General features: G+C 45.5%; 1 protein-coding gene across 2 annotated transcripts in view; it reads right to left on the bottom strand.

Moving 5' to 3' along the window:
• med13a (mediator complex subunit 13a) overlaps nt 1-25,796 on the bottom strand; it is a 65,027-nt gene extending 39,231 nt beyond the window's left edge. The window contains exons 1-4 of one of the 2 annotated variants that reach the window (XM_079283900.1): nt 25,459-25,796; nt 25,241-25,343; nt 18,114-18,348; nt 10,454-10,622 (exon numbers count right to left, since the gene is read on the bottom strand). In XM_079283900.1, the coding sequence (XP_079140026.1) occupies nt 10,454-10,622; nt 18,114-18,348; nt 25,241-25,306 (470 nt within the window). In that variant the 5' untranslated portion in view covers nt 25,307-25,343; nt 25,459-25,796. Of the gene's footprint in view, nt 1-10,453; nt 10,623-18,113; nt 18,349-25,240 lie in introns of both variants that reach the window. The other variant, XM_079283901.1, reaches the window with a different exon arrangement.
• Between the last annotated feature and the right edge of the window lie 540 nt (nt 25,797-26,336).

Genomic DNA, 26,336 nt, shown 5'->3' with positions numbered 1-26,336 from the left:
TCCTCCCCTCTGCTCTTCCATCCATTAATATGGCAGATAGAGCGGGCTGCTCTCTGATCTGCTCTCCTCGCAGTCACTCACAGCGTACGCTCACTCGCACACCACTGTGATTGTCCGCGGAGGGCACTCCCCGCTCCACCTCTCGGATGCAAATGGCCGGTGGCCTTTGGCTCGGCAAGGAGACAATAAGATAATCCAGTGAGGATTTGGAGCGTGGCCCGCACACAGGGGAGGGCAGGTGGGCACATTTGCCTTCAGCTGGCATGCCATGGAAATGAGATGCCAAAGGTCAGCGGAGCTCTGCACGGCGGCAAAGAGGGAGGGAGCGGCGTGGGATTGACAGCCTCCATCAGTGTCAAATGGGCGGTCTGCTGTGTAGCACACAAACAGATGACCGGCCATTTAATCGTTCCAAAGTTTTGATATGACATGTATTTACAAAAAAGGTATGTATACATTGCTGCTTGTGTTTTTGGCACTGACTGCATCTTTGTCCTCAAACGTCTGTAAGCTGCACTGGACCATATATTCCGCTCGTTTGCCACAGATCTGAAACTCTCCATGGCTGCAATTGAGGATTATTTTCATAATTTATTTTAAACCCGGTAAAGCAAAAATAATATGTATTCAGAGTTTATAACACTGCAGATAATGAAAAGACAGATAAAAATGTCGGCAATTATATGAAAGTAGCAACGGAGTCGGCTGCAGCAGTGCTAGCCAGCAAACTGGTGAAAAACAGTTCTACTGTCTAACTCCACAAGTCAGTACGATATAGTTCAGTCTTTTCACAGGTTTCCAGTCATTATTTTCTGGCGTGTGCAATGCATTTAGAAACAAGTCTCAGATTTCTAAAGAATCAATTTTCTGTCGATTGATTTATCAATGAAGCAAATTTTCTAACAAGCTTGGCTTTCAATAATTAACTATTTACTCAAACTTTCATTCTTGGAAGAATTAGTTCTCACCTGATGAAATCTTTCTATGATTTGAAAATGGTGGCAATGATGGAAGGAAAGAGGGTTGTTGTTTCTGAAATGAACTATGACTCTATGAGCGACATCATCTCATTGTCTTCCGTGAGTTATCGGTGAGGCTTGCCAGCGGATGAATTTGTGGCTTGTTGTCGCACTAAATGGCAGTAAAAGCAGTCGCCCATGTAAATCTACAGGGACAGGGCATCCCAGCTCGTTCATTTACGGTCCGAGCTGCTATAAATCCATCAACACTCTTATTCTTGGCTCACAGGACTATGATGTTCATGCATTAGTGGCATTTTCATTGAGGTCTATTTCCCCAAGTCCTGTAAAGTTGTTTCTAAAATATGTTCCGTTTTCACAAGCCTCTCTGACATTTTTAACTTTATTAACATTTATCCTGACATAATCACTCATCGGCATCGTAGCAGTATTTTATTGCTGTGGTTTTAAGGCATCAGATAAATGCACGCACACACACACACACACACACACACACAGTCCCAGAGGCAATAGGAAAGTTACTTGGAGGAGAATCAAAAGCCAAGTGAAAGCCAAAGGACGGTGTGTGGAAGATATGGAGACAGAAAGGCGAGAAATATAGGAAGGCGGCTGCCGAGCTGCAACATTCCACAGATGTTTGTTGGACTTGGCCGGCGGCGCTCTGAGAACTGAGCTTCCGTTTAGCTGGTGTACACTTCCTCAGCACAACAACAACAAGTGTCCCGATTACTGGGAGGAGCCCCCCCCTGCACCTTCCCTCTCTGGCCATTTTGCCTCTCTGGACACAGCAGTCACCTCTGGTCTGTCGTGTGCAGCAGCTTGTAGTTACAAGTAAACATGTTTTGACTGGTCACGCGCCGCTGCAGTGACAGGACGCGCTGGCACAGTTTCTGGCACAATATGATCAAACAATGTTTCTGGAATTACAACAACAATCAGCCACTGCACAGGGGATGACTTGTTCCGACTGTGGACAGTGAGGTAACAGACGTACCAAGAACCCATGTTAGTTATCAAACGCTTTTCTTGGAAGGAGCGAGGAGGCGGTGGAGCGATGGAGTTTGTATTATTGTTTAAATGATGTAACGAACCGTGGTTAATTTGTCATCCACGCAGATTAAAAATCAAGAACAAAGTATGGAGCCTTGTATACCAGCTGCTACAACAAAACAAAACGACAACAAAACCGGTCTGCATCGGCGGCAAAGAAACATAACAGAGGCATCTCTAAAAGTTCTATTAGCTCTTTCCATTTTCTGCTTATCCAATCTGTGTCTCAAACCCGAGACACGATCTGAGGCGTGAGTTTGGGGCATTCGGTGTACCCTGACCTGTCAGCAGATTATTTCAAGCCAGTGCAAATTTGACTTTCATATTAAAGCCACATTAGGAATTGACATGGGACAATAAACACGCAGAGCCATAAAAATGGCAAATATATTTTTCATTTGATAATGAGGTGACATTCAAGAGTGATAAGACAAATGAGCAAGGAGCGACAGGAAACAAGAAAGAAGGTGGTAAACAGCATTGAATTAGACGACACATATCCAGGGCGATAATATCTTCCTCACTGTCCGGCCACCTGGGAAACAACAACACTGTCTGCTGCTAACACACACACACACACACACACACACACGGCCCTGCGAGACGACCAAGCTGCGGCTTTAGCACACGGTTCACACAGAAGACTAGGTGCTATAGAAAACACTGAACCGAAACTCTTAAGGCCAGCACATTCACTTACGCACACTAGGAGCTCTATTACTTTGAATTGATTTCCCTCCGCCACAAAACGGAGAAGGGGTGAGCCTCTTTATAAACGTCAGATTAAAGTAGGGAGGGAGAAATGGAAAGAGATAGAACGACGAGAGCACCGAAAGAGGAGAGATCAGATCCTCTGCAAGCCTATCGTAGCCACTCACCAATACAGCTGGAGCCAGCTCAAGATAATACTGCCATAACCCCCGACAACAAGTCAGGCTCCAGCTGCCTCCCGGGTTAGGATACGTCTCACTCTCTCACACACACCCCAGGGTTCCTCTAATACACCTGCTGTCAACTAAAAAGAAACAGTCTCAACCTGAGCCAGATACCTTTGAAAGAATATTTTCAGTAATTATGCTCATTACCATGTTCGCATAATCACTTTGCAACTACGCCGTGATTGTGATGCCACATCTGTTGCTTCTCGTGAAAGAGGCACTTAGTACATCACTGCAGTGAGATAGAATGAGTGCATTTAATAGCCGAAAATATGCATTCAAAGAACATAGCAGAGCTGCAAACAATCTAACTGTGGAGCATCCTATTTACCTGACAGTGGGAAAACTCCTTTTATGGTACAGTAGTGCGTAAAAGAGCCAATTGAAGCTCGTCTTAAGCCGTGTTCCCGTTAGGTCATCGTGCCATTAGTGATATGAAATGGGCAGTTGTAATAACAAAAGGTTCATTACCCACAGCCATGGCTAATTAAGTCAGCGTCACCCTGGATTAAAGCTGGGATTCTGCAGCGAACCCACAAAGACGAGGCCTACTTCTGCAACTTTTCTATTTGCTGAAACGCTTTTTGAAAATCACGTTATACCGTAGTTACTGTGCTTTAAAAATCGACCACCAGCTGTGACACAGAACTGTGACTAAATGCCATGACTGTATTTATGGGTTTTCCGAACTGTATCCCAGAGAAACTATCCCTGTGTTTTACTTAACAAATGAATTAACCTGCAGAAAGTCACAATAAATACCAGCGGTGGGGACTCAATACCAGGTTCACAGCGCATGGTGCATGCAAACATTTACTGAATGGATGATTAAAAGCCTCAAAGATGACCAGGCATCATGTGCTTTATTCAATTAAATATTCAGCTGAAATTAAAGGGAGATTACAAACAGTATATTCCCTTTTTACTTTTCAATAGTATTAGCTGTCAACATTAGCGCCAGTGGATAAGACTATGTAAGCTTTTTCCAAGTAAATCAACGATGCGTGTTGGCCTCAGTACAATGCAAGAAAGGCGACTGATCAAGTGTCTTTGTGGACAAATAGGACGTTCTTCATGCTCTGTGCATGGCAGTGGACGTTCACTTGTTGACGCTTTGATAGCATCTGTTACACTAATCACACTCTGAAATGATGCCGAGCATAACGCGGTACAGAAACCGGTGTGTACCGGAGAGGTAACAAACACGGACTTAGAATCAAGCTGCACATCAGAACCACTACCAGCAGTATTTGAATGTCGTGTTGCCAAGTTCCATTAATGAAGCTGGAAAAGATGTGTGCAATGAGCTCAACTCAGCTGATCAGTTTTGAAAGCCACAAAGTTGTGTTCCAATAGGCCGGATGTTAAAATGCATCTTGGATCACTCCACTGACACTGCATGACATTCACTTCTTAGATATTACTTCAAATTAAACACAAAAAACATTTCAGAAAACGGAATCAATCTCGGCCCACTTTTATAAACACTTCAAATCAATCGAGCTTCGAGGATGCATCGGGAGCTGTTTTGGCCGATGGCTGCGCAGTCTTAACAGTGAGAGGAAACATAAAAACCAGATCACTTACAGCCCCCTGATCCCCGGCTCTAAATCAGGATTATGCATTCCGCAGCCCTCAGGTGTGTCTTAAGGACTCTTTAGCTGCATTATCAGCCTGTGCAGTGAATCTGAACTGTTTGGAGTAACTTCACTTCAAGGTTTCTCTGGCGTTTGCCGTACGCTGTGGCGAGGATCCCGTAAATCTGTAAATACAATGCAGTCACCTTGTAGTCTCCAGCGATGAGGTGAAAGGTTCAGCGCCACATGAGGGATTATCTTTAAATGTGGCCATCTGTCTGAACCTCTGGATTAAAGACAGCACTGCAGCAATCACAGTTACTGAGAAAAAGACAGAGAGGAAGGCAGAGGGAGGGACGTCTGGCGGATTAAGTATGACGACTTCTTTGGAAATTCGCTCTGCCATCGCCTCTGGTCCCGTAGGGAGGTGGGAGGAATGGGAGCAATGCAGCGGCTGTGTGAAGCGCGGGGGAACAAAGAGCAGGCGGAGGAAATGTAAGGACACAGGATTCCCTCTCGCGAAGAGAGAAACGTGTCCCTGCCGCTACCCTTGAATTCCACAATACGGGTTTCCTCAGTGCTACGACACACAGAGAGACCCTGACGCCTGTTCACTTTGGTAATGAGAGATAAATCCCTTGTTCTCTTGAGGCCTCTAGCATTCCAAAATCTGGAATAGGAGTATGCTACTCTTTCACTACCCCATTTAGTTAACCTGAGCAGAACAACTTTGTTAAATGACAGATTCGATATACTGCGATTTTTATACTCCTGCCATTTCATTCGTCAAGACTTAATTAACTGCACGTTAAAAAACAACAGAGGAATTTTCGTCTCCAAGAATGTCTCCTTGTCAAAACACAAATGTACCACAAATGTGTCATATCATTTCAGTTTCTCTAAAAAGTACATTGTCCTACATACATTTTTCACACTGCTTATTTTCATTGGAAATGCAGTTCCTTATTCACCATGATAGAAAGATATAATCCATCCTTGTCAACTGAGAGGAAGCAATTTTTACAAGAGAAATTATGACTTATTTCTGTCAGGTAATAACACAATGGATGAATACTCTCTGAACCAGTGCAGTCAACATAAATAATATGGCAGAGTTCAAATGGGGGGCATAGGGTTAAAGTAAGTACATTGACAGACTAATTAAAGGGTCTTTGTAAGGTCAGTGATGCAAAAGACTTTGCTTTAAATCATAACACCAAAGAGAAGCAATGGGAAATGGGCTATTAATAACATAATTGTGCAGCAATATTTTTCCTTTAAGAGCCATATTTATCTTCTGGACAGGATCTCTCCAGCAACATGATAAATCCAGAGTGCCGGGTCACATGGTCCCACAGCCGAGTGTCCCCGGAGTTCCTGCGGCTAGAGAGACTGATGAAGTCTAGGGGAGACCAGGGCGTCTCCAACACCACATGTTAGAGACGCAGTTTCGTCTGGCCGCATTTCTCGTGTCTCCCGCCAATAATTCCAACCAAAAGCTTGTGCGCCAGCTCCTCGACTGCCCTCTGTGTGGACCGGCTGGCACGCCGATTGTTGACGAGCATGTTTTGTGTGGCCGTCTCCCTGTGTGTCTGTGTTGTGCTGGGAGCAGGGAGGGGATAATTTTAGCGCTTTAGCCCCAGACTGGAGACAGTGGCCCTTTATCCTGCACTGTCCTACTTAGCAGAGTGCTGCGCTCTGCTTCAGCCTGACACAGCGCACCAGGACTCACACACACTCGCCTTCCAACGTCGGGCCAAAACAATAGAAGGAGAATGTGCTCGGCGACACAACACGCAGCAGCCCTGCAGGCGAACGCAGACAGCCGCGTGTGTTTATGCAGGCATATTTGTTATTGTGTAACTATATTATCGTTGGCTCTTGTAATGTGAGCTGCGGCACGCTGGCCTCGTTTGACAACAGCTTGATTTGTTGATGATAGTTTCAGTCAGACAACAGCGACTAAATGCACAGCCAGCTACACATCTTCAAGTACAGTGGAGTAGGAATCTGACTCTCTCCTGATTGCAGCGCAGCGGGACCACGTTCCATGGTTTTTAAAACGGAGCGCATATCAAGCAGATAAAAAATAAATAAAAAGAAGCGACGTCCCTTTTGTCCCGATCAAACTGAAACATCAAAGCAGGCTGGATTTAACGTTGCTCAGAATTTCGAGAAGGCAGCCAATTAGGAGCAAGTCGACGCCTTAGTCTGCCTTAAGCTGACCAATAGAGCGTGGGCATCCCGCTTCACCTTGGAAACACACCATCCCGTGGTGCATTTCCCTGCTGCCATGACAACCAAGAGGAGCTCTGCCTTGCTCATTCCCTGCCTCCCTCCATCCCTCCCTCCCTCCCTCCCCTGTGTTCTCTCCCGCTCTCTCTGTTTCCTGAAGACAGTCTACCTAGCAGCACAAGGTTCACACAGAAACAACCACGCTGCACAACTTGGAGCTGCCTGCACTCCAGACAAAGAGAATTACTGTCAGCTGTAATCAACACACACCGCTGCATTTGCAGTCCACATAAACAAACAAAGGCTTCAACCGATCGATGTGCATTGATCTATTTTTTTAACACATATTAAAAACAGTTAATTTCTTTTTAATATTGCTTTTTAACTCTCAACGTAATGTAAAATATATATGGCAGATTCCTTCTAACTTTGACATGAAAAGGAGATAAGAGCAACTGGAGGCTCGATTAGAAGTTATCGATATCAAAGAGTCTGAGAATTCAGTTTGCTGCCTGCTGCTTACCACACACATCAGGCTAAAACAGAGAGCAGTGTGTGTGAGTGAGTGAGAGAGAGTGAGAGAGTGAGTGAGAGAGGATGTAAGCATTTTAACACAGGCTGAGGTCTGGGGTTGAAGTTATGAACACTGTCAGCTGGCCGCAGCCTCCACCAACTGGAGACTCTGGATGCTGCAGAGGAGTTGCCTGATGGTCAGAACAGCAGCCAGTGTTTCCCAAACGCACATGTGATCTGAGCAGCCTGCGTGACTAGCGCGCAACAATGGTGCATTTTCACAGTCCGTTGATCCGATTGCTCTTATTTAATTTATTGATAAATTGATGGGTTCAGAAAACCTATATTAATGTCTGTCAACATTACCTAAAGCCCACAGTGATGTCATCAAATGAATCTCTTGTTTTGTCCAGAACTCAGAAATATTGAATTTACAACAATGTTCTAAGATAATTGACGAATCAATCAAGATTCTCTCCAAAAGGCAACATTTGATGTCTGATGTCTGATGTCGCACATAAACAACCACACCAACCTAAATTCTGAACTGCCGTTATTGAACACTTGTCTTATTAGGACCATACAGCCAATGCTCTTAAGAAAACAATTTCATTATACAAATATATTTAATGACAACTTCGAGGTCACATGTGCGTTTAAAGCCTTGCCGACTTCCCTTGCTGTTCATCCATTTCTGACTGAGACAAAGAGCCTGACCTTCGTCTCCATGAAAGGCAAACAAGGTGCTTTGAGGAGACAGATGAGGTGATGGCAAACACTGTTAACTAATCTGTTTAATGTGTGGTTCTGTGTTAAGGGAGGAAGGAAACGTATCCAGGAACGACAGGAGTGAATCCACAGTTAAGTTCGCCGGACAATAAGAGTGGGAATTCCCTGGAAAATGCTCAACATCTTTCCCTGTGGAATCAGCAAGTCATTGAGACTGATGCTAGATCTGAGCACTGACATTAAAGTCTCCCCAAGGAGTGAACACGGAGCTCTCGACAAACGTGAGCATCTTTATGTTGACAAAACGCGTGAAAAAAAAGAGAAGAGGAGCTCTGGATCACATGCAAGCATAAGACAGTGGGACGCACAGAAACTAAAACCAGCATTCCTAGAGTGATTCAAGAATTACAAATGCCACCGCCCCACATCAATAACAGCTGAGGAAATGTTTCACTGTCACACCAGCTGGTCTGGGCGCAGTAGCCGGCAGATAAAAATAAAAAAAAAACACACAAAAGGGGTCTTGTAAATTTCCATCAGTTTTGTGGCGCTTTGTTTGTCAAAATCCCAGCGTGGCTGGAGCCCAGCGGAACACACCAAAGGGAGAGGGAAAACATCCTTGACGACAACTAAGATTCAGGGTGGTTGCACCACTGTTTATAACCTGCCCAGTCTGCTCTGTGACAGCAGAGGGGGATGAAGGGAGGGAGGGAGGGAGAGAGAGAGACAGACACACAGACAGAGAATGGCCTGTGAATTCTGGTGCAGAGGAAAAGACCATTGTTCTGTTTTTTTTCTTTCCCTTCACTGGGGCCCTCTGTGATCTGCATACTGGTTTAAGAGGCAGTACAGCTCAAAAACAAGCCATGAATATCGCTTAAAAGAGAAGTGGCTCAGCGTTTGTCTATTATTCTGCCAGTTAAGTGGGAATCTATCACACTTGTCCTGACAAATGAGCGTCATTGTGGACAGATGCAGGGCCGACAAAGATTCTGCATTAGCGCTGCCAGCCTGTTAACAAACACACGCGTGTGTGTCCGTGTACACGCAGGATTATGTCGCTGCAAGGCCCCCGCGGTCACCTGACTGAGAAATCTGGCAACAACTCCAAAAACAATAACACCGAAAAGTATGGAAGCTATCAACTGCATTTAGAACGGCCTCTATGATTCTAGAGACACTCTCACAGTTTAGACGCTGCCGTCTGCTTCCTCATCAGACACAACCCTGCAGGTGCTACACAATGAGAGCGCAGAATCTGTTACACCTCACACCATCGTTATATATTTCTTTACAAACAACAGCAGTGTGTTAAATATGGAGACTGGGTGAGGTAGGGAGAGTCGGGGAGTTGGTGGAGGTTAAAAACTGCTGCGGTCATTTTCTCCTCACTACCCGGCGTCTCCGTCTCTTATCAATAAACCCAGACTGCAGGGGAGAAATCCAGCTCAGCCGATAGCACGGAGGAGGTGGAGGACGTCTCAGCTGTACACAGACACACTCAGAGGAAGGATAGGAGACACACAGCACCTCATATCACAACTGTAATGTAGTGCACAATACAGGGAAGTCCTGAGCTGATCCGCCGCTCAATCCAGACTTTTTTTTATATGAGACATCAGTAATGTTGCATAAAGCTTCATCCGTTTAGAATCCTACGTTTGTTGTTTGCCTCGGGTACAGGAGCTGTCAGAAGTGAACCACTAAAGAACGAGATGCAAAGCAACCTGAAAGCAAGGGAAGGCTCCCGAAATAAAAACACAGCAGCCAGCGGTTTCAACTGAACTAATGATACAGTGCTGTGCCGCTTTGGGTATAAGCACAAGATCACTGTGTTGAGCTACACCTCTAAACTCATACCGTTGAAAACTGCTTGAACTTCCATGTTTAAAAATTAATTTTTACTGTCAAATTATAAATATATATAGATATCGCGTTAATATCGTTATTAACGATTATTTATTTATTTATTATTTCCGTCATCTGATATGGTGACAGCCTCAGCAGGCACTGTGCAGCTTAATGTTAAAGAAGGAACACAAATGTGCTCAAATAGACTGCATTGGACTCATCGAATCATAAGGTACTTGAATCAGAGGCACATAATATATGATAAAGGAAATCCCTGGTACAATATATGCGGTTTAATATCTGCCTCTGTCCAGAGCATCTATATGAACACATATATTTGTATCAAGTGTGGCCAGTGGGAACAGAACCCCCAACCCAGCAAGTGTGGGTTCAACAGCATCCACATAAAAACTGTCAATCCTGAGTCAGTTGGAGCGCTGCTCAGCCAGACCACGTCCCACAAGAGACATAACGTGCCTAAAAGAAAGAAAACACCCATTTCCAAAGAGCAGGTCCACGTGCAGAGCACTGCCATAAAAGGGAGGAACAACGTGGAGCAGAACAGGTGGGGCCAACGTACCTCTTGTTGATGGGCTTCTCATCCTTCTCGTAGGGCTTGACGAACCACTTGCCGATGCGAACGAAGCTGCGGTTCATGAGGCAGCGCTCCAGCAGGTTGTGGATGGCTTTGAACAGCAGCGTGCGACACTCGTAGGAAAGCCCGTTCTCCCACAGCCCATCATCCTCGGCTGGAGAGGAAGAGAAGAGAGAGAGAGGGAGAGAGAGACAGAAAAATGTCAGAGGAGTGGAAAGCTTTCAGAGTTTTGGTGCCATTTTCTCAAACCTGACAGAACTCTCCAAGCCAAACAATGTCAATCTTGACAGCACATAAAACTCCATTCACTTCTACAGCGAGAATGGTGCATGATGCTGCTGGCTGTGGGAGAGGCGTAGCATGAAGCAGCCTCACACATCAGATGGCAGTCACCAATAGGGATATCCAGTGTTTACAAGATGAAGTATGGAAGCACAAACTGTCATACCAAACCTATTGACACGTTACACTGGATCACCAATATCAAGCTTTAACGTAACTGATGATATGTTATCACTAGGCTTTGAATTGAGAAACAAAGTGTCACTTAAAGTAACAGCAAACATCACAAACTCTTTTTTTCTGTTTGGAAGAAGGCATTGATTGAACTCAAACTCTCCACATTGTAGCTCAAGAGTATGTTTACACACCGACTGCTCCTGTGGACGACATCAACTCTGAGCACAGTTCCACAATAACAATGTCACTGACCAAACACACTCATTGAATTCATGAGCTGTAGCTGTGAGCAATTACGTTACAGCACACACAGACACACACACACACACACACACACACACAGGTAACTGTGAATAGGCTCTTGTGCTTTCACTGGCGGGAACAACAATCACTGAAGGAGAGTTGGGACATGGTCACCCTCTGGCAAATCCAATGCTTAAACGCAGGAGCTTAAAGTTTCACAGTTCAGTAGTGCCCCGCTTTTGTTTTGTGAGCGGGGAAAACCAAGGTTTTATTTCCATTTATTGTGCCGTAAATATCTACATTGTCCTTTGCAAATGTGTCAAAAAGACATGTGGAATTACAGAAAAATAAATCTTTGTGCACATGCAGGAACATTGCATTGTGACTGTGCATACAATGTATGAATACCATTAGTTTTTACTAAACTGATGACATTTCCGCAATTGTGTAACGGTGCGTCTCCCACCGACATTGTTGCGGTTTTAGCGAGTCGCTGCTTAACCACCATGGGGGAATGTTTGATGTCGCTACTTCCAGAAACAAAGATGTTCCCGGCTTTCGGTTGACCCTTGGTACCACTCAATGAGTACCCAGTGTGCCAGACATTGTCCAGTGATGCTATGATTGACTGGCAAACCATGATGCCTTCAAACAGTGAGTGATATGGGATGATCTCCACTGTCCCAGCCTGTATAACAGTGCATGAGAGAAGCCAAACCAGCAGACAGAAAGCGACAAAACTGCCAACACTCTGGCACAACTTGCACTTCTGAGTTTCTGTTCCACACCTGCAAAGAGTTACAGTGTAATTAGACTGTTAGGCTCACAGGACTATAATTATTTGGTTCATGTGGCACACCGAACATGCACCGAGCTGTTCAGGATGAATAAATGCACTGTTACACCCATATCAGAGTCGCTTTCTGAATCCCATTCTGCGCTGGCCTGAACGCTGATCTAATCTCATTGACGGCCACTGCTCATAGCCTACAGCACTTAAGCTCCTTTCAGTCAAGTCTCCGGCAAACATCTCCCCAAGTGTGCCGTCTCTGTCTGAGCACAGACGAAAATAAATACCGGGTGTGTGAGTGTGACCCACCCATCGCGTCAGCTTGGCAGGCACCGGGGAGGCCCACGCCGGTCCAGAAGCAAGTCAATCGAAACCTATTCAATTATTAAGAGAGTAATGCCAAGGACGATATAAAAGGTATTTCAAATGTGGATGATTCAAAGGCTATCAAAAGAGGAAATTGCATTGATTTCCTTCCTTAAACTAAGGACACACTGTGAGCCCCTGTGCCAGCCTTGCAGGTCTAAACGCTGGTTTGAGGAGATGCTGAGAGCTTTTATGTTCTCCTGAGCTTGAGCAGACAGACGGCAATGTTGCATGGACGCAATGTGAGTGCTCAACTAGCCTCGAAAAAATGACATGCAACTGAGGGGAAACAACCTCAGGCTAGCTGCCAAGTAAAGAGGGCTGCATGCCCGATAATATTGAGAGCAACAAACTAATTCATCAGGTGCACACACACACACACACACGCGCACACACACACACACAGTGGGATAAGATCAGGAACACAGAAAGCAGGGCAGAGGCAGGAAAAAGGAAGGAAAACAGCAATTTCCCATAAAAAATTCACAGCAACTGCAGAATAAATGTGAATCAACAACAGTATAAAGACAGTTCAATTTCTAGTAAATGTGGATGGGATACAGTACGTACGAGAGAAGAACTTTTTCTCCCCTCCCTAAGTTTGCTTTGAGTGATTCGGCAGCTGGCCTGGCCATCCTGAGAGCCGTGGCAGGCAAGAGGGCAAAAAGTCAACAAGAAAAGAAAGCAGGGGCACCGAGGCACTGACAGCAGATTAAGAGGAAGGACGGGAGAAGAAAGAAGAAGAAACTAAATAGGATTTAGGTCAAACTACTGCTGGCTGAAGAGACAGATCAGTGTGACTGATAACATTTCAAAGACATGAGAAAATGAGGAGAGCAGCAGGGCTCAAATCTATGGCGAGAGAGACATCAACCCTGTTTGCACTTTGCAATTAAACCGTCAGTCCTGCTTCAGTGCTCTGTGGACGATGGCTCTTCTGTAAAAGTGGCAGAAATCTGCCTACACATACTTTTACATCAAGTGCCACGGCGATCCCGTCTGCTTTCCTCTGCCAAGACCACTCCTCCCTCCTCCTCCTCCCTCTCCCTGTCACTTGTTCCTGCTCAGTCTCTCCCTCCAGCAGCTCTCAAACATGCGTCTGGTTTACGTCAAGTGTTCCTAACGATCTCACGTTCATCATGCAACGCCTGCTGCAACACTCCCCTCTTCAGACAGACACACAGACAAAAACAATGTTGCAGTGCAGGTCTATGTGAGTCCAATGGAGACAATGTAACACCCACGAGGATTAGTCATGCAAAATAACAAACAAAAACAAACATCCTGGGCAGGTAACAGGACTTACTCAACATTACTCTACAAAAAAAAACACATTAAAAAAACAACACCATCTGAATGGAAACCGATGTGAAGTACCGAAAGATTAAAGATAATCAGCAGATATAGCGAGTTAAAAAGGAGCATAATTTGTACCGTCGTGCGTCGCTTGATGCAAGCTGTAAAAAAGTAAAGAGCAGCACAGAACTATTCAACCAACACAACGGAGCAAATCCTCCGTTTAACCGTCTTATCTGAAAGTGATCGCTATGGATGCAGCTGACAAGTACTTTCAGTTGTCATGATCTGTAGATTTTCTTGATTCATTGATTAATGGTTCGTCCCGATATAGGTCATTTCACATGTAGCATGTTTCCAGGTAATTAATAAGAGTCATTATAAGCCTGTTTTGGTTTGCTCCTGTGTGGATTCAACATTTGAAAAATGAAAAGTACTTCGTATTTTAAAATTTTACTGAAAACTTGTGCAAAATAATTTCGTACATTTTGAGAAATAACAAATAAATGAAAGCCGTGGCGACAGATGATCAATGCATTTCACAGAACAGTTTGAATTGTCATAACTCACCGATGATATGAATATTACTATTATTATTATAACCGAGGTTAGCTGTAGAGAGAGCCGTCTCCTCAGCTGCTTTGCTTACATTTGGTGTCATTGCTGTTACAAGTAATGGAGTTAAAGTAGTGTGAGAGCGTCAGACATTCACACCAATCCAAAATGAGCCGCTATATATTTAATTGCCAACACATCATTTTAAAGTGCCGTCTGTGGTTATAAAGAACACTTCAGGTACCCAAGATTGTTGAAAAAGATGATATAAATAAATAATCCGTGACCCGAAATTCCAGCCTGGTGATGGATCTGTGAGTTCACACGTGGTGGGAGGATGGGACGCGGTGGTCAGAGCACGGGGGCGTTAAGACGAGTGGCCTGGTTTGGACAAAGATTTATGAGCTCAGCTGATGGGCTGGGACACTTTCACGTTCGCTGCCTCCCTTCACAGTGTAGAGCGGGGGGGGGGGGGGGGGGCTTACCCTTACCCTTCCTTCAATGGTGATTAAGCGGCAGACATTAAAAGATCCCTCAAGTTTTTCCCTTCACTACTCTCATCTCTCCAGCTCACTCCTTCTCCCCTCATCTCCCTGGAGAGAAGGGATTACTGGCACGCTGGTATACAGAAATGGCACTTGCTCAAAATTAAAAGACTTTCACAGGCCGCTAATCTAATGAGGGTGGAGGGGTGTGTGTGTGTGGGTGGGGTGGGATGAGTAAGCGCCATTTCGGCTTGCCGAAATGAAAGGAAAAGAGCGGATTTTCATGTTTACGCCAACATTGCCATAAGACTAAAAAGAGGCTGAATACGCAAAAGGAAAAAAAGCTTTTTAATCCCGAGCCAGGCTAGGACAAAAGGCAGACAGAAAATACTTTGAACAGTGTGCGGTGGTTCAAAGGCAACAACTGTTGGGACATTTCAGTCGGGCAGGTCCTGTCATTGTCTGCATGGACAACACTCGCTGGTATAGAAACGCTTTAGAGCGTCAGATTGCACTCCACCTCATTTGTTTCAGGGGAAAGAGTTCCAGCACTTTTTGACGGCTGTAGTCGTCTTTGCATGTTTCATCTGTGTGTACAGCAACATCGTAGCACATCTCACAGCGCTGTAAAAAAGCTTTAACGCCTTCGTGAGGAAAGCACCCAACTGAGCCAGAAGACATATAACTTGCACTCCTCGCTCACAGCGCAGTTTGTTCCCTCCCGTCTCCCGCGCAAACTTTTTCATAATTTAATGACCATTTCAAAATTCGATATCACGACCCATCCCTACAGAGGACCAAGAAAACCTAATTCTATCAGCATTCACATGACATCCCCTTACTCCCAATTAGATGGTCAGACCCAGCAGGAAATAACGTGGCTCTCAGATAGCGGTGCAACGCATCATAAGACTCACCGTTCGGATCGTCTTACAGATCAGAGTCACGGATCGGATGAAAGAAAGAGAGCCAATATAACTTTTACAAATCCCTGATCACGGTTTTTTTTGTGTAGTCCACTGCACGAAGGGTGGAATTACTGTAGAGCGAAAGACCCGGTTCGCACGACGTGTTCTCGAACCACGGCTGAAGGCGATTCATGGCGATTCATGGCGATTCATGGCGGGTCAGACCGGCCACACGAAGGCAGGGTGGACAGCTGATCGTCGCAGAGAGGAGGAGATGCGACGCACATTTTATAGACAGTCTCTCCTGACAGGCATTCCTAGTGTTGTTCTCAGGAGACGAGACAGTAAGTAGTGTGCAAAGAATGAAAGGGAGAGCGAGAGAGAGAAGTTCAAACCCTGGCTCCTTTCTCACCTAGGCATAGCTAGCAATCACAGCGTGAAGTGGGTGTGAATGTCAGATTGACAGTTTGGGGAAAATGACAGAAATTGACAGACAGAGGATTCGATAAGCTATTTAGCCATCTAACAAGCAGTTCTGAGTATACTCACGCCTTAAAGGGCTAGAAGAGGACAGTAGCGTCCTCTCCCCAGGTGCACATACACAGGTAATAGCCATCCAGAGAGAGGTCCTGACATTCCTCCATCCCCATCTCAGCTGCGTTATCAGGTCTCAGGACACACCGATCAGCAGCTGCAGAGTCGAGGTTGGAGGAGGAAAAAGAAGCCCTCTGGCTGCCTTTAGATTCTTCTAGAGAGGCTGCTCTGCTTCAGTTCACCGACAATGCAACACAGCGGCTACACACAGAGCAGCTACAGGAGGGGGAAAGGCTCAAGAAGTAGGAGGAAGATGCCTTCCACTGGAGAGAAGGGAGCCGCAGCTTCCAAAACAGGAAACAGCGATAATACCGCCCATCTGGGAACCATTCACACAGAGACACTGTTGAGTCAGGGTGCAAAACACTTGACAAACATGGGGAGTGGGGAATGTGGAAAAAGCTCATCGGGTGCTCGGCGTGCACGTCTCTGTGGCTGTCCACGTCAACATCACCCTCAAGAGGAACACATGTGCTCTAGGTGTGGTGTTTTAATGCAAATTCAAGGAGGGCCACATCAAAAACAAAACCTGCCAAAACATGATTCATGATTTCGTTTTCCGAGATCTCCCGGTCAATATTCAATTATGCAATTTCCATCACCTGACGCTCGAACAACATCACGTTTAATCTCCCCAAAGGCAGATTAAGAACACAGCAGTGACTCCCAACATCGTCCAAATATAGATTGTCCATACCACACTCTCCATACCACTCTCCCACTTGAAATGTAGCACGCTCTATTAGCGGGCCTGAGCCAGATGCTTCAGGTAATTACCAGGACCCGTTAGGGCTGAACGAGCGGACCATCGTAGCCTTCGCTTCCCATTTTGAGTCCACTTCAAGCACAATGTCCCATAATGAAGGAGGGTCACAGACGGGCTGTGCTCGGCTCAGACTCCAAAGTTCAATTCACATGGCAGAGAGCATGAATAAAGATGGCCTTTCCCCATCTTCCACCGCTAAATGTTACCGTTACTGAGGAGGGAGAAGAGGAGAAAGTGGGGAGGGGTGGATGCATTTGCCTCGTTTCTGCATGGCCGCTCCCGCATGCTGCGTTTCTCACTTGAGTTATAAACGGGACTGAGCCCAGCGTCTTGCACCTTTCTCTTCATCCTTTGTGGAAAGACAGCATGTGACTTTAGATTCCTTGTTCTGCTTGGTCAAAATAAAATGCACGGTGTTGCCTCATCTGCTGTGAAGCCCAGCGTGTGAGAGGGAGTCACCCTACAGGTGTCGGCACTACCAGCCTGGCTGGCTAGCTCATCAGTTAGAGGAGGGTGCGTGTGTGTGTGGGGGGGGGGGGGGGGGGGGGGGGGTATTAGATTACACAGATTTGAACACTTCCCTGAGGCTCTCACTTACAGGGTGCCTCCCCTGTGCCTACCTGACAATCAGGCAGCAGAATCTGTATCATTTTTCATTGTACGACCAATAACGTATCTTGACAGGGTGATCGATGTTCAAGTGAGTCTCGAACAAAAGCTGCAAACCCTCCACACCTCCCGTTATCTTTTACAGCCATCACTCTTTTAGCTTTATAACCTTGAGTGAATCCAACAAAACGGTATGGGGAGGGGATTTCCATATTCATGGATTTCTAGTCGAGACTAAACGTAGAACAGCGGTCCTCTCTCGCTCCCTCTTTTAAATCATCTAATTTGCCAAAACTAGAAAAACTAACTTGGCTGACCACCTGCCTGACTATCATGCAGCAGCAGGGCAAATGACTCCTTCACTTAGAGAATCCCCTCTGTGCCAAAAAGCCCTTGAACTCAGTCACTGAATCCCTACAACCTACACCCTGGGTGTTGTTCAGCACCTGACCCTGACCTCTGACCCCCACGTTGTGTGACAGCAGCGCAACGCCGACGTACCTGCACAGCTTAATAAAAGACGCATCGTTGTTTAGCAAATGCCCGGAATGTGTATACGACAAGGAGCCCCCACCTGCGAGCTCGTGGTGGATGAGGTCGGCGAAGTTGGGGTCGTCCCCCCACCAGAAGAGCCAAAGCTCCCTCCACCCCGGCCGCTGACTGCGCCGCCATACGCTTAGCACGTCGGCCTTCAGGCAGCGGCTGAAGCTGCATAGGATGGGGTCCTCCTCCGTCACTGGGAAGAGGATGGGCGCGGAGGTGGGACCCTGCCACACGAACCGCTTCCATTTGATCCCTGTTAAGTCAGCCTGCAAGACAAGGGGGGGGGGGGGGGGGGGGAGGGGAGAGAGGGGAGCGAAAGAGACGGTCAGTGTGCAGAGTCGCTGCTTCAGGATCCACTCAGCACCTCGGAGTAAACGTGTGCTGAGCACAGTGTAAAGAGCAGGTATTAATCGTCTTTTACGGGGCAGTTCACCCACCAAGTACTTTCAATGACAAAACACGAGCCTCGTTGTGTGTTGATGGGAAAAAAGAAAAAGAAAGAAGGGAAATTGCCCTTAAAAATTGGGACGTTTGTTTGTTTCTGCAAAGAACTGTGTATTTAGTGCTTTGGTAGCTTTCAATATCACCACAAACAACATGTACAGAACACAAATAGGAAAGAACTAATGCTGGTAAATGTGGTCTCTCCACCTTAATCCTCATTATTGGTGAGTGCTGGTGGGGCCTTTCTATAAACGCTGTCTGGCTTTTATAGAGCGAACAAAACACGCAGGAAAAAAGCCTCATAGGCAGTAAATCACCGGCGGGGTTATTAAGTGTTAAAGCAGGAACATTCCGCTCCGCTGCTAGCTAGCACTGCTGCTAATCATCCAAGCGCCGACAGACAACCCATGTCGACCTCAACATGTAGAAACGCGCACACACACGCGCACGGGTCTGTAGGCGTACAGCCCCATTTCCGCTGCCAATCTTGGTCCTCTATCTGTCTCTGTAGGCATTTCAAGTAATCTGTGCGAACATGGACTGTTCATTTTCATGCTGGTTAAACCTATCCCGTTCAGGCTGAGTTGGCAACCAGTCCCTCTGTATATTCAACCAATTAATCCATTACAATTCAGGGGGATATCTTAACTCAAGAGCAGAGGCGCTGAGCCTGAACAAGTGATTTCCCGTGGTTGTGGCGATGCGGTGGTGTTTCGCCTGGCTAGGGATAAGCTGGGAGATTTGTGGTGCGAGTTGTGATGGTGGTTGGGGGGGGGGGGGGGCGGACTGTCAAAACAGAGCATTGTGTGGCGTCAGCTGGAGCAGAGCGGGATCACAACAACAAGTTAGTAAGCAATAAGGATGGAGAACACACACACACACACACACGTGGACAAATCATTAATAAGCCAGAGGTTAGAATAGTGCTGACTATATTTATGACTCCTGCACTTGTCCAATTAATACACCACAGCAGCATGCAGGCTGGTTTATGAAGTGTGCACGGTATGCATCATCAGAAAACAGAAAGCATGTGTGTAACTTGTTCTTCACCACTAACTCAAGGGAATAAGTGAAGGGCAAGCACACAAAAGCCCAAGGAGTCATCCGAACTTTATTTTACTTACGTGGACGTCTAATCAGTGTTGATGGTAAATGATGGTGCTGTATTGACCCAGAAAGCTGAGTTTGCGGCTGAAAAATCTGTTGTTTTCCTGCATCCAGCGGCGTCATATGACGCGGCAGTGACGCAGTCGCATGCGAGGAGGAACTACAGGCTGCTATTCCAGCTCGGATCGTTCATCTCCGCCTCTGGGATATTCAGCGGACGCGGCCGAAGAAAGTCGGCGCAGAAAGGCAGAGGTCACAGCCAGCGGGAACCCTTCAGGCGTCAGAAGCTCAGAGCAATGCATCCTGGGACATCTATGCACTGCCGGCATGGCTCCACAAGCAGAAGAACTCTGCTTTACAGGTCAATATAGCACGCACTGAGGAAGTTATTGCTTCAACACTGATTGGACATCCGCATATTTCCCTTAAACGCAGCAGCTGTATGGATGCATGATCAAAGCATCATGAGCTCTGATGAACACCCCTAAGGAATTCAAGAGGTGCTACACATGCTGAGGACAGGCTCCAAGGGTGCAGACAGCAGAGCTAGGTCTGTGTGCGCCAACAGAGCTGCAGCAGTTAGGCTGCTCCTTCCTGCTGGAGTGTGAGAAGCACCACAGTACACCTGCATCTCGCCAGGAAACATCTGTGCACACAATGCAAAGGGAGGGCGGGAGTGACGGTTAACTGTGAAAGCAGACCGTAAGCAGTGCACATGTGAACACCCCCCCCCCCCCCATCCTCTTACTGACCAGGCTCCAGAGGTACGGTGTGTGCTTCATCATGTACAGGGCTGTGTTCAGGAGTTCCTCGCAGATATTATTACGGGCCTCATCCCCTCATACATTTTGGCATCACACATTTCTGACATGATTACGTGCTGCACACAGCAGGGCTGTCTTGTATTTGCATCATCATGAAGTCGTACGAAACTGCCGTGACACATATAGAGTGAGAGTAAAGAGCTAAGAGGCCACCCGACCGAGACATTTCCTGCTGTATCATCTTCCAAGTAGACGTTACATTTACAAGAACAAAAGAATATAGGGCAAGGCAAGCTGCTCTCTATCCAATCTCCAACTAAATCTAATTCGAGTACAGCAACTAAGCAGGTACAATCAATTACTATAGTCAATCAAGTGAACATTAGCCCAACTGATGACAACTTATACTAATCAATTACGTGTGTTATTCAAGTAAAGATAGAATAAAAACACATTTGACAATAACACATTTTCTCAGCTGGTTAACTGGAGTTTAAAGAAAAGGCAATCAAAGTTTAATAAACGGCCAGCCTGGTGTCAGGTGACTTTTTAAATAGCCACGCCTGTTGTTATTGACCACAGTGACTGCGGTTCAACTGTTCACGCAGGGCAACTTGAACCAACCGACCACATCCTGTGGGCACGGAAACTTTGACCCGCCTCCTCTCTGAGACTTGGCGGCTGTAGTAGCAGTCGCAGCTGGAATGCTGATCAATGCCGCCGCCGCCGCTGCCGTTAATGTGCGGATTGAAATACAACGTCTACGAGAGCAGAAGGCCAGACGATTCATCTTACGTTACAGTTCCATTCATCACCTCTTTCTGGGACCGTTTCTGCCACCATCAGGACATTTGCATCTATGCTGCAGCTTCTCTGCCAAGTAGGCAATTGAATACATTATGAATCTTTCCTTTAGAAACACGTGGCACAATGCAAACCTTCACTACAGCAACTGTGGTATAGAGGTGTGTTACTGTCAACAAGAAATCCTCAGTAATAAATGACTTATTGAACGCTTTGTGCCTATTATCTGAAATGAGATAACTAGATTATTATTAAAAGCATTACATCTACCTCAGCTCTTTCCAATCATTTCTCTGAAACAATGATCACTGCAGGTGCATCTCACACAGCACAGTTATTACAATTAAGAGACTTTTGAATCAACAGTTTTCTGTTCAGGGGCTTCAAGTGCTGAAATGACAGCAATAATACTGAATTTCACCGGAGAAAAGAAAAGGTGCTGCAAACGTTTGTTACAGTGAAAGAACAATGTATGCGATACATGATGTGGCCCGGCTGCAGTGTGGAGCTGAAAAGTGCTCACTGACATTCAGAGCTCTCTTTTCTCTTCTGCACTGCTTGGATGCCAGAGAGCGAAAAAAAAGCCAACGAGTTTTACCTCACATTCCCAGCGAGAGTAGCTGAGCTCAATACTGTGTGGATGTGGTGAGAAACTGAATCTCTGTGAAGTTCAAAAGTGACAACACGGACGTTTGTGGGGGTTCTGGTCAGTCGGTAGTCTCACCACGTATACAGTATGGCCGCATGCTTGAGAAAGTGAGGATCAGCGCTAGAGCTTAAAGAGCTCATATTAATTACTGTTATTATGAATTAAACAAAAAAAATGTCTGAAGACACTTTCAACGAAACAGCTCTCCCTACCCATTTTGTTTCAGCCAAGTATTTGCACTGCTGATTGTTAAGAGACAAGACGTTTATCTTTATCTTTGTGTTTGCACATCATCATCTGGACACACAGATGATCCGTTAAGGCTTGTGTTTCACTGCTTGGTGGCAACGTTCTGGGTTTGAAAAAGAAAAGCAAAGAGTGATTGCAAGCATTGGAAGAAAAATCTGCCTTGCCATTAACTCCAGTCACATCTTCTACAACTTCCTCCAGCTTTAAATATGACTTTAGAGGTCTTTGAAGATACTTCTTCTGAAACAAGCCACCTCTCTAGCTGCACAGCAGGCGATATCATTTATGAAGTCAACTGCCATTAAACTGCATTTTCAATAGCACTCCAAAAGGTCATAACAAGTTACGGTGTAGAAAGTCACACTGCCTGTAGCTTTGTCCCCCTGCTCTGTCATGGAGTATAAAACCTCTGGATCATAGATAAGAAAATGAACTTCTGTCTTTAGGTATTCCTGAGCCTGAAGAGGCAGAACTGAAGAGCCCCTCTCTCAAAGACTTCATACTTCAGCAAATGCTGAAGTATGCGAGCAACTGCTCGTGGGTCATGAGAAGTTTTATCTTTCATACTCGAGAGCCAAAAACAACTCTGCTGCATTCGGCGGGAATCTAAGGCCAAAGGTGCTGGATACAGCACGGGAGTGCTCCTTCTTTGAGGTGACACATACTGGGGGTGGGGGGGGATTACAACCCCTGATTATCCCAGCTGCTCATCTTCCCTCTGGCCACTTAGGGTTCTGGGTGTCAGTAGGGAACGCTGTGTTCAAACAGCTGCCTTCCTGCCTCTCACGATATGCGACGAGCAACAGGTGAAGCCCCTCAAATCATGTTGCAGATGCTCCTCTCCTACCAAGTCTCTCTTCCCGTCTGTCACCTCTCCCTCAGCTTCACCCGGTCACTGACCAAGCAAGTGTGTGTTTGCATTTTTGGTTGAAGAAGATTCAAATTGAAATTAAAACAGAGCTCTTGTCACATACGATGCAATCACCAAACTGATTATTTTTGCTGAGTGCTTCTTTAAATCGGAGAACCTTCGGGGCTGAAATGCATGGAAGCTCAAACTACAAATGTCAGCTACGTAGGTCCATAATAATACAGAAACAGCCTAAACTAAATTTACACATCAAGTTAATTCCCATAAACCCACTTGAAATGCCCCCCAAATAAAAGTATGCAACAAGTAGAATCATACTCCAGAGAACACTATCCACTGAAAAACGGAGGGGGAAAAAGTCCCACAATGTGTTCGCATTCTTTCACCATAAAACCACAAAGTGGAGTCTGTTCAGTGAGTGAGTCATAACAGCAGTGGTGTTGTGCTTAGTCTCAGTGTGCAGGAAAAAGTCAGCCAGACAGGCACAGCACCACAACTACCAGCCTCTACCTCTGCTGTCCACTGTGGCCAACGCTGCCTTCAAGTGCCGTCGTAAACATTGTAATTACGAGTTCAGCACACACAATCGACCCAACTAACTAGTGTTGAGAGAGTGGGGATTTTTCTGCAATAAAATGTTACCTTTGGGGGGGGGGGGGGGGGCGGACAGATTGGAGGCTGTGTCAATTTGTAGCATGAGCGGTGTAGTACTTCACTATGCTGTTATTATACTACATTCTGTGTCAACATTACTATTGAGACCTTTCTACTCCTGCTGCTCACTTAACGTTGAACAACATTTCCTTTGCATACACAGTAAATCAATCTAGGATCAATGTACTTTGTGGTCTCTCACTTGTGGCACTGTACCGCAAAGTGGGCGTGTGTCATTTAATCTATAACATAACTCTACTTTCTGGAAGGGTGACATTTTAGCCTTCGAGAAAACACATCTCCAGCTTGGGAAGCAGGATGTTGAGAGGAGCTCGAGCAGGTAGGCATTACACTCTTCAGCTAACCTACAAGTCAAAGTGTGATTAAGCCTGCCGACAAGCCTATTAACTGCAACAACAAACACATTCCGAACCATGTATTCGGTTATACAGCCAGAGGAGGAGCTGCACACACAAGCAACACCTTTCCATATGCTGCTGGTGTGAAGACTGGACTACAGGGTGGATGCTCACTGCACTACATATCCCACGTGTATTTAGGTTAATGTCAGCTGGCCACAACTGACAACATATGATAAGATAGAGAAAGGTACACTGTGTACACTTCATCACAACCTTATAGAGTAGCAGACAGTGTAGCTCAGATATGTAGTAACCTAGTTGTCTGAAATGCCCACAAATGTCACAGATTATATAATCAGCCTGGGGCCTGTGCCCTAGTTGGTGTGAATACTAGAAAATGAAGTCCGAGGAGATTAAGCCCGCACTGGCAAACAAGATGATGAGATATTACATCAATAATTAACGCTTGCAAACCAACACTGTTACCACAAAAGATCTTGTTGCAACAACAACAACAAAAAGAGCTTTCTGGGCAAAGCGTAAGGGGCGTGTTTTTATCGACAAGGTGTGCAAATTAGGCATTGACATTCGTCCCTCCAGGAGTTGTCAGAGTTGTGCAAAAAAACAACAACAACACAGCATTCCTCAGCTAATGCTCAGTGGTTCTCTCAGTCTCCGCAAACTGAAGTTAAAGCTGCAAACTGAAGTGCATGTGGTGTTTGCTTTAGCGGGTCACTACTTGATAAAAACATAGTGGAAATGTAATGCGAACGAGATAGCAAGTTAATAATAAACAAGGTGTCGAGGAGAGACGGCGAAAGTGCTACAACAAGTAACTCACTGGGACACGCAGTCGGGCTTTTTGGCAGTAAAATGCACAACATTGTATTTCCGTGCTAACAGGCGATATGTTGATGTTTCTATCCAGAGCAATGTAGTAAATAAAGCTTAACAAGAGAGTGTCGTTAACCTTGAATGTTTAGTTTTAGAATAGAAGAAATGGAAATGTAAGAGGAAGAAGATTGTGTCAGACAGACCGCTCCAGCCAGGTTTAAGTGACAAAGTGTTAAAACAAGGGAACAAGGCAACACGAGCGACCTGGGATGCCTTGTTGCCCTGAAATGATGTCAGCTCGACAGGCCGTAAGCCTAGCTAAGCTCCTATCAACTGATGCCTGTGTGGCTAACGTTAGCTTAGCCCCCGTTCAGCTAGTTAAAAATGGCTGCTTTCCTTTAGTTTTAAATCTCTTACCAGACAGAATAGATTGGAATGGCAATCCTCCAAGCTGGCCCCGTTTGGTACATAACAAGAACTCATCCTTCTTCACTGCGAGATCCAACTCTCCATCATTTCACTTCCCAGGAAAAAAAAGAACAATTGACGAATTTGTGTTTTCAAAAGATGTTCAGGCTCAATCAACGAGAAATATTTTTTGGAACATTTGGCTGGAGGATAGTTAATTCAACAACCTTCCGATTGCAGTTCCCCCGCCGGAGCTAAAAGCGCATAAAAGAGACTGTGTGGGCTCTACGTCGACATCTCAAAAGCACACAGTAAAAACTAATTAAAGGCTGCGAAAAATGTTCATAAAACAAAAAGAAAAGGAGAGCAAAGAAGCAACTCTCCCCCTCCCCCTTAGCCCCAAAACGGTCTCTGCTTAAAAAAATAAAGACGTCCTGTCTTATTCCTTCATCGCAAAAATGTGTCTAAAAACGAAATACATCCTGTAAAAACCTCTTGAAATGTATATTTTAACGATTATTTCGGTCATAATTTCTGCCTCGGTTCCTGTTGGTTTCCATTTGAATTCATGGATTCCTTTCTTTAATGGCGGCCACAGGGACAACTCTGCCTTCCACAGCCTATTGGCTCATTCGTGGTCAAAGCTTTGTCAAGCCGCCCGAAGACAGACAGACACACGTCAGAAAGTAGCCAACGTTTCCGGAAAAGTAAAAGTATGACATTGTTTTGTTTAATATTATGTCTAATACTATGATTATTGCTGTATGAAAACCTGAAGCTGTTAAATATATGTAATGGCTAAATACTATATTTTAGTTTATTGTACTACTTTATGTCACACAAAGTTGCTGCTACATGCAAAAACCGGTGCACGTTTTATTTTGACAGTCCTGACAGCAGGTTCCGTGTGTTAGTGCGGCTACCTTGATACTGTCGTGGTCATGAGGGCTGTAATAACACAAGACTGATAGGTATTGCCGCTAGGCCAGCGCAAGTGGCGCTACTGAGCAACAGATTTTGTTACCAATGATCAAACCACATAAACTTGCTCATTTACCACCTTTCGCACCACCTAGCGCATGTGATGTTGCACTTGCAATTGAAA

Source organism: Melanostigma gelatinosum, assembly GCF_949748355.1.
Source record: "Melanostigma gelatinosum genome assembly, chromosome: 14".
Taxonomy (NCBI): Eukaryota; Metazoa; Chordata; class Actinopteri; order Perciformes; family Zoarcidae; genus Melanostigma; species Melanostigma gelatinosum.
This window is presented reverse-complemented; position numbering and strand designations above follow the sequence as displayed.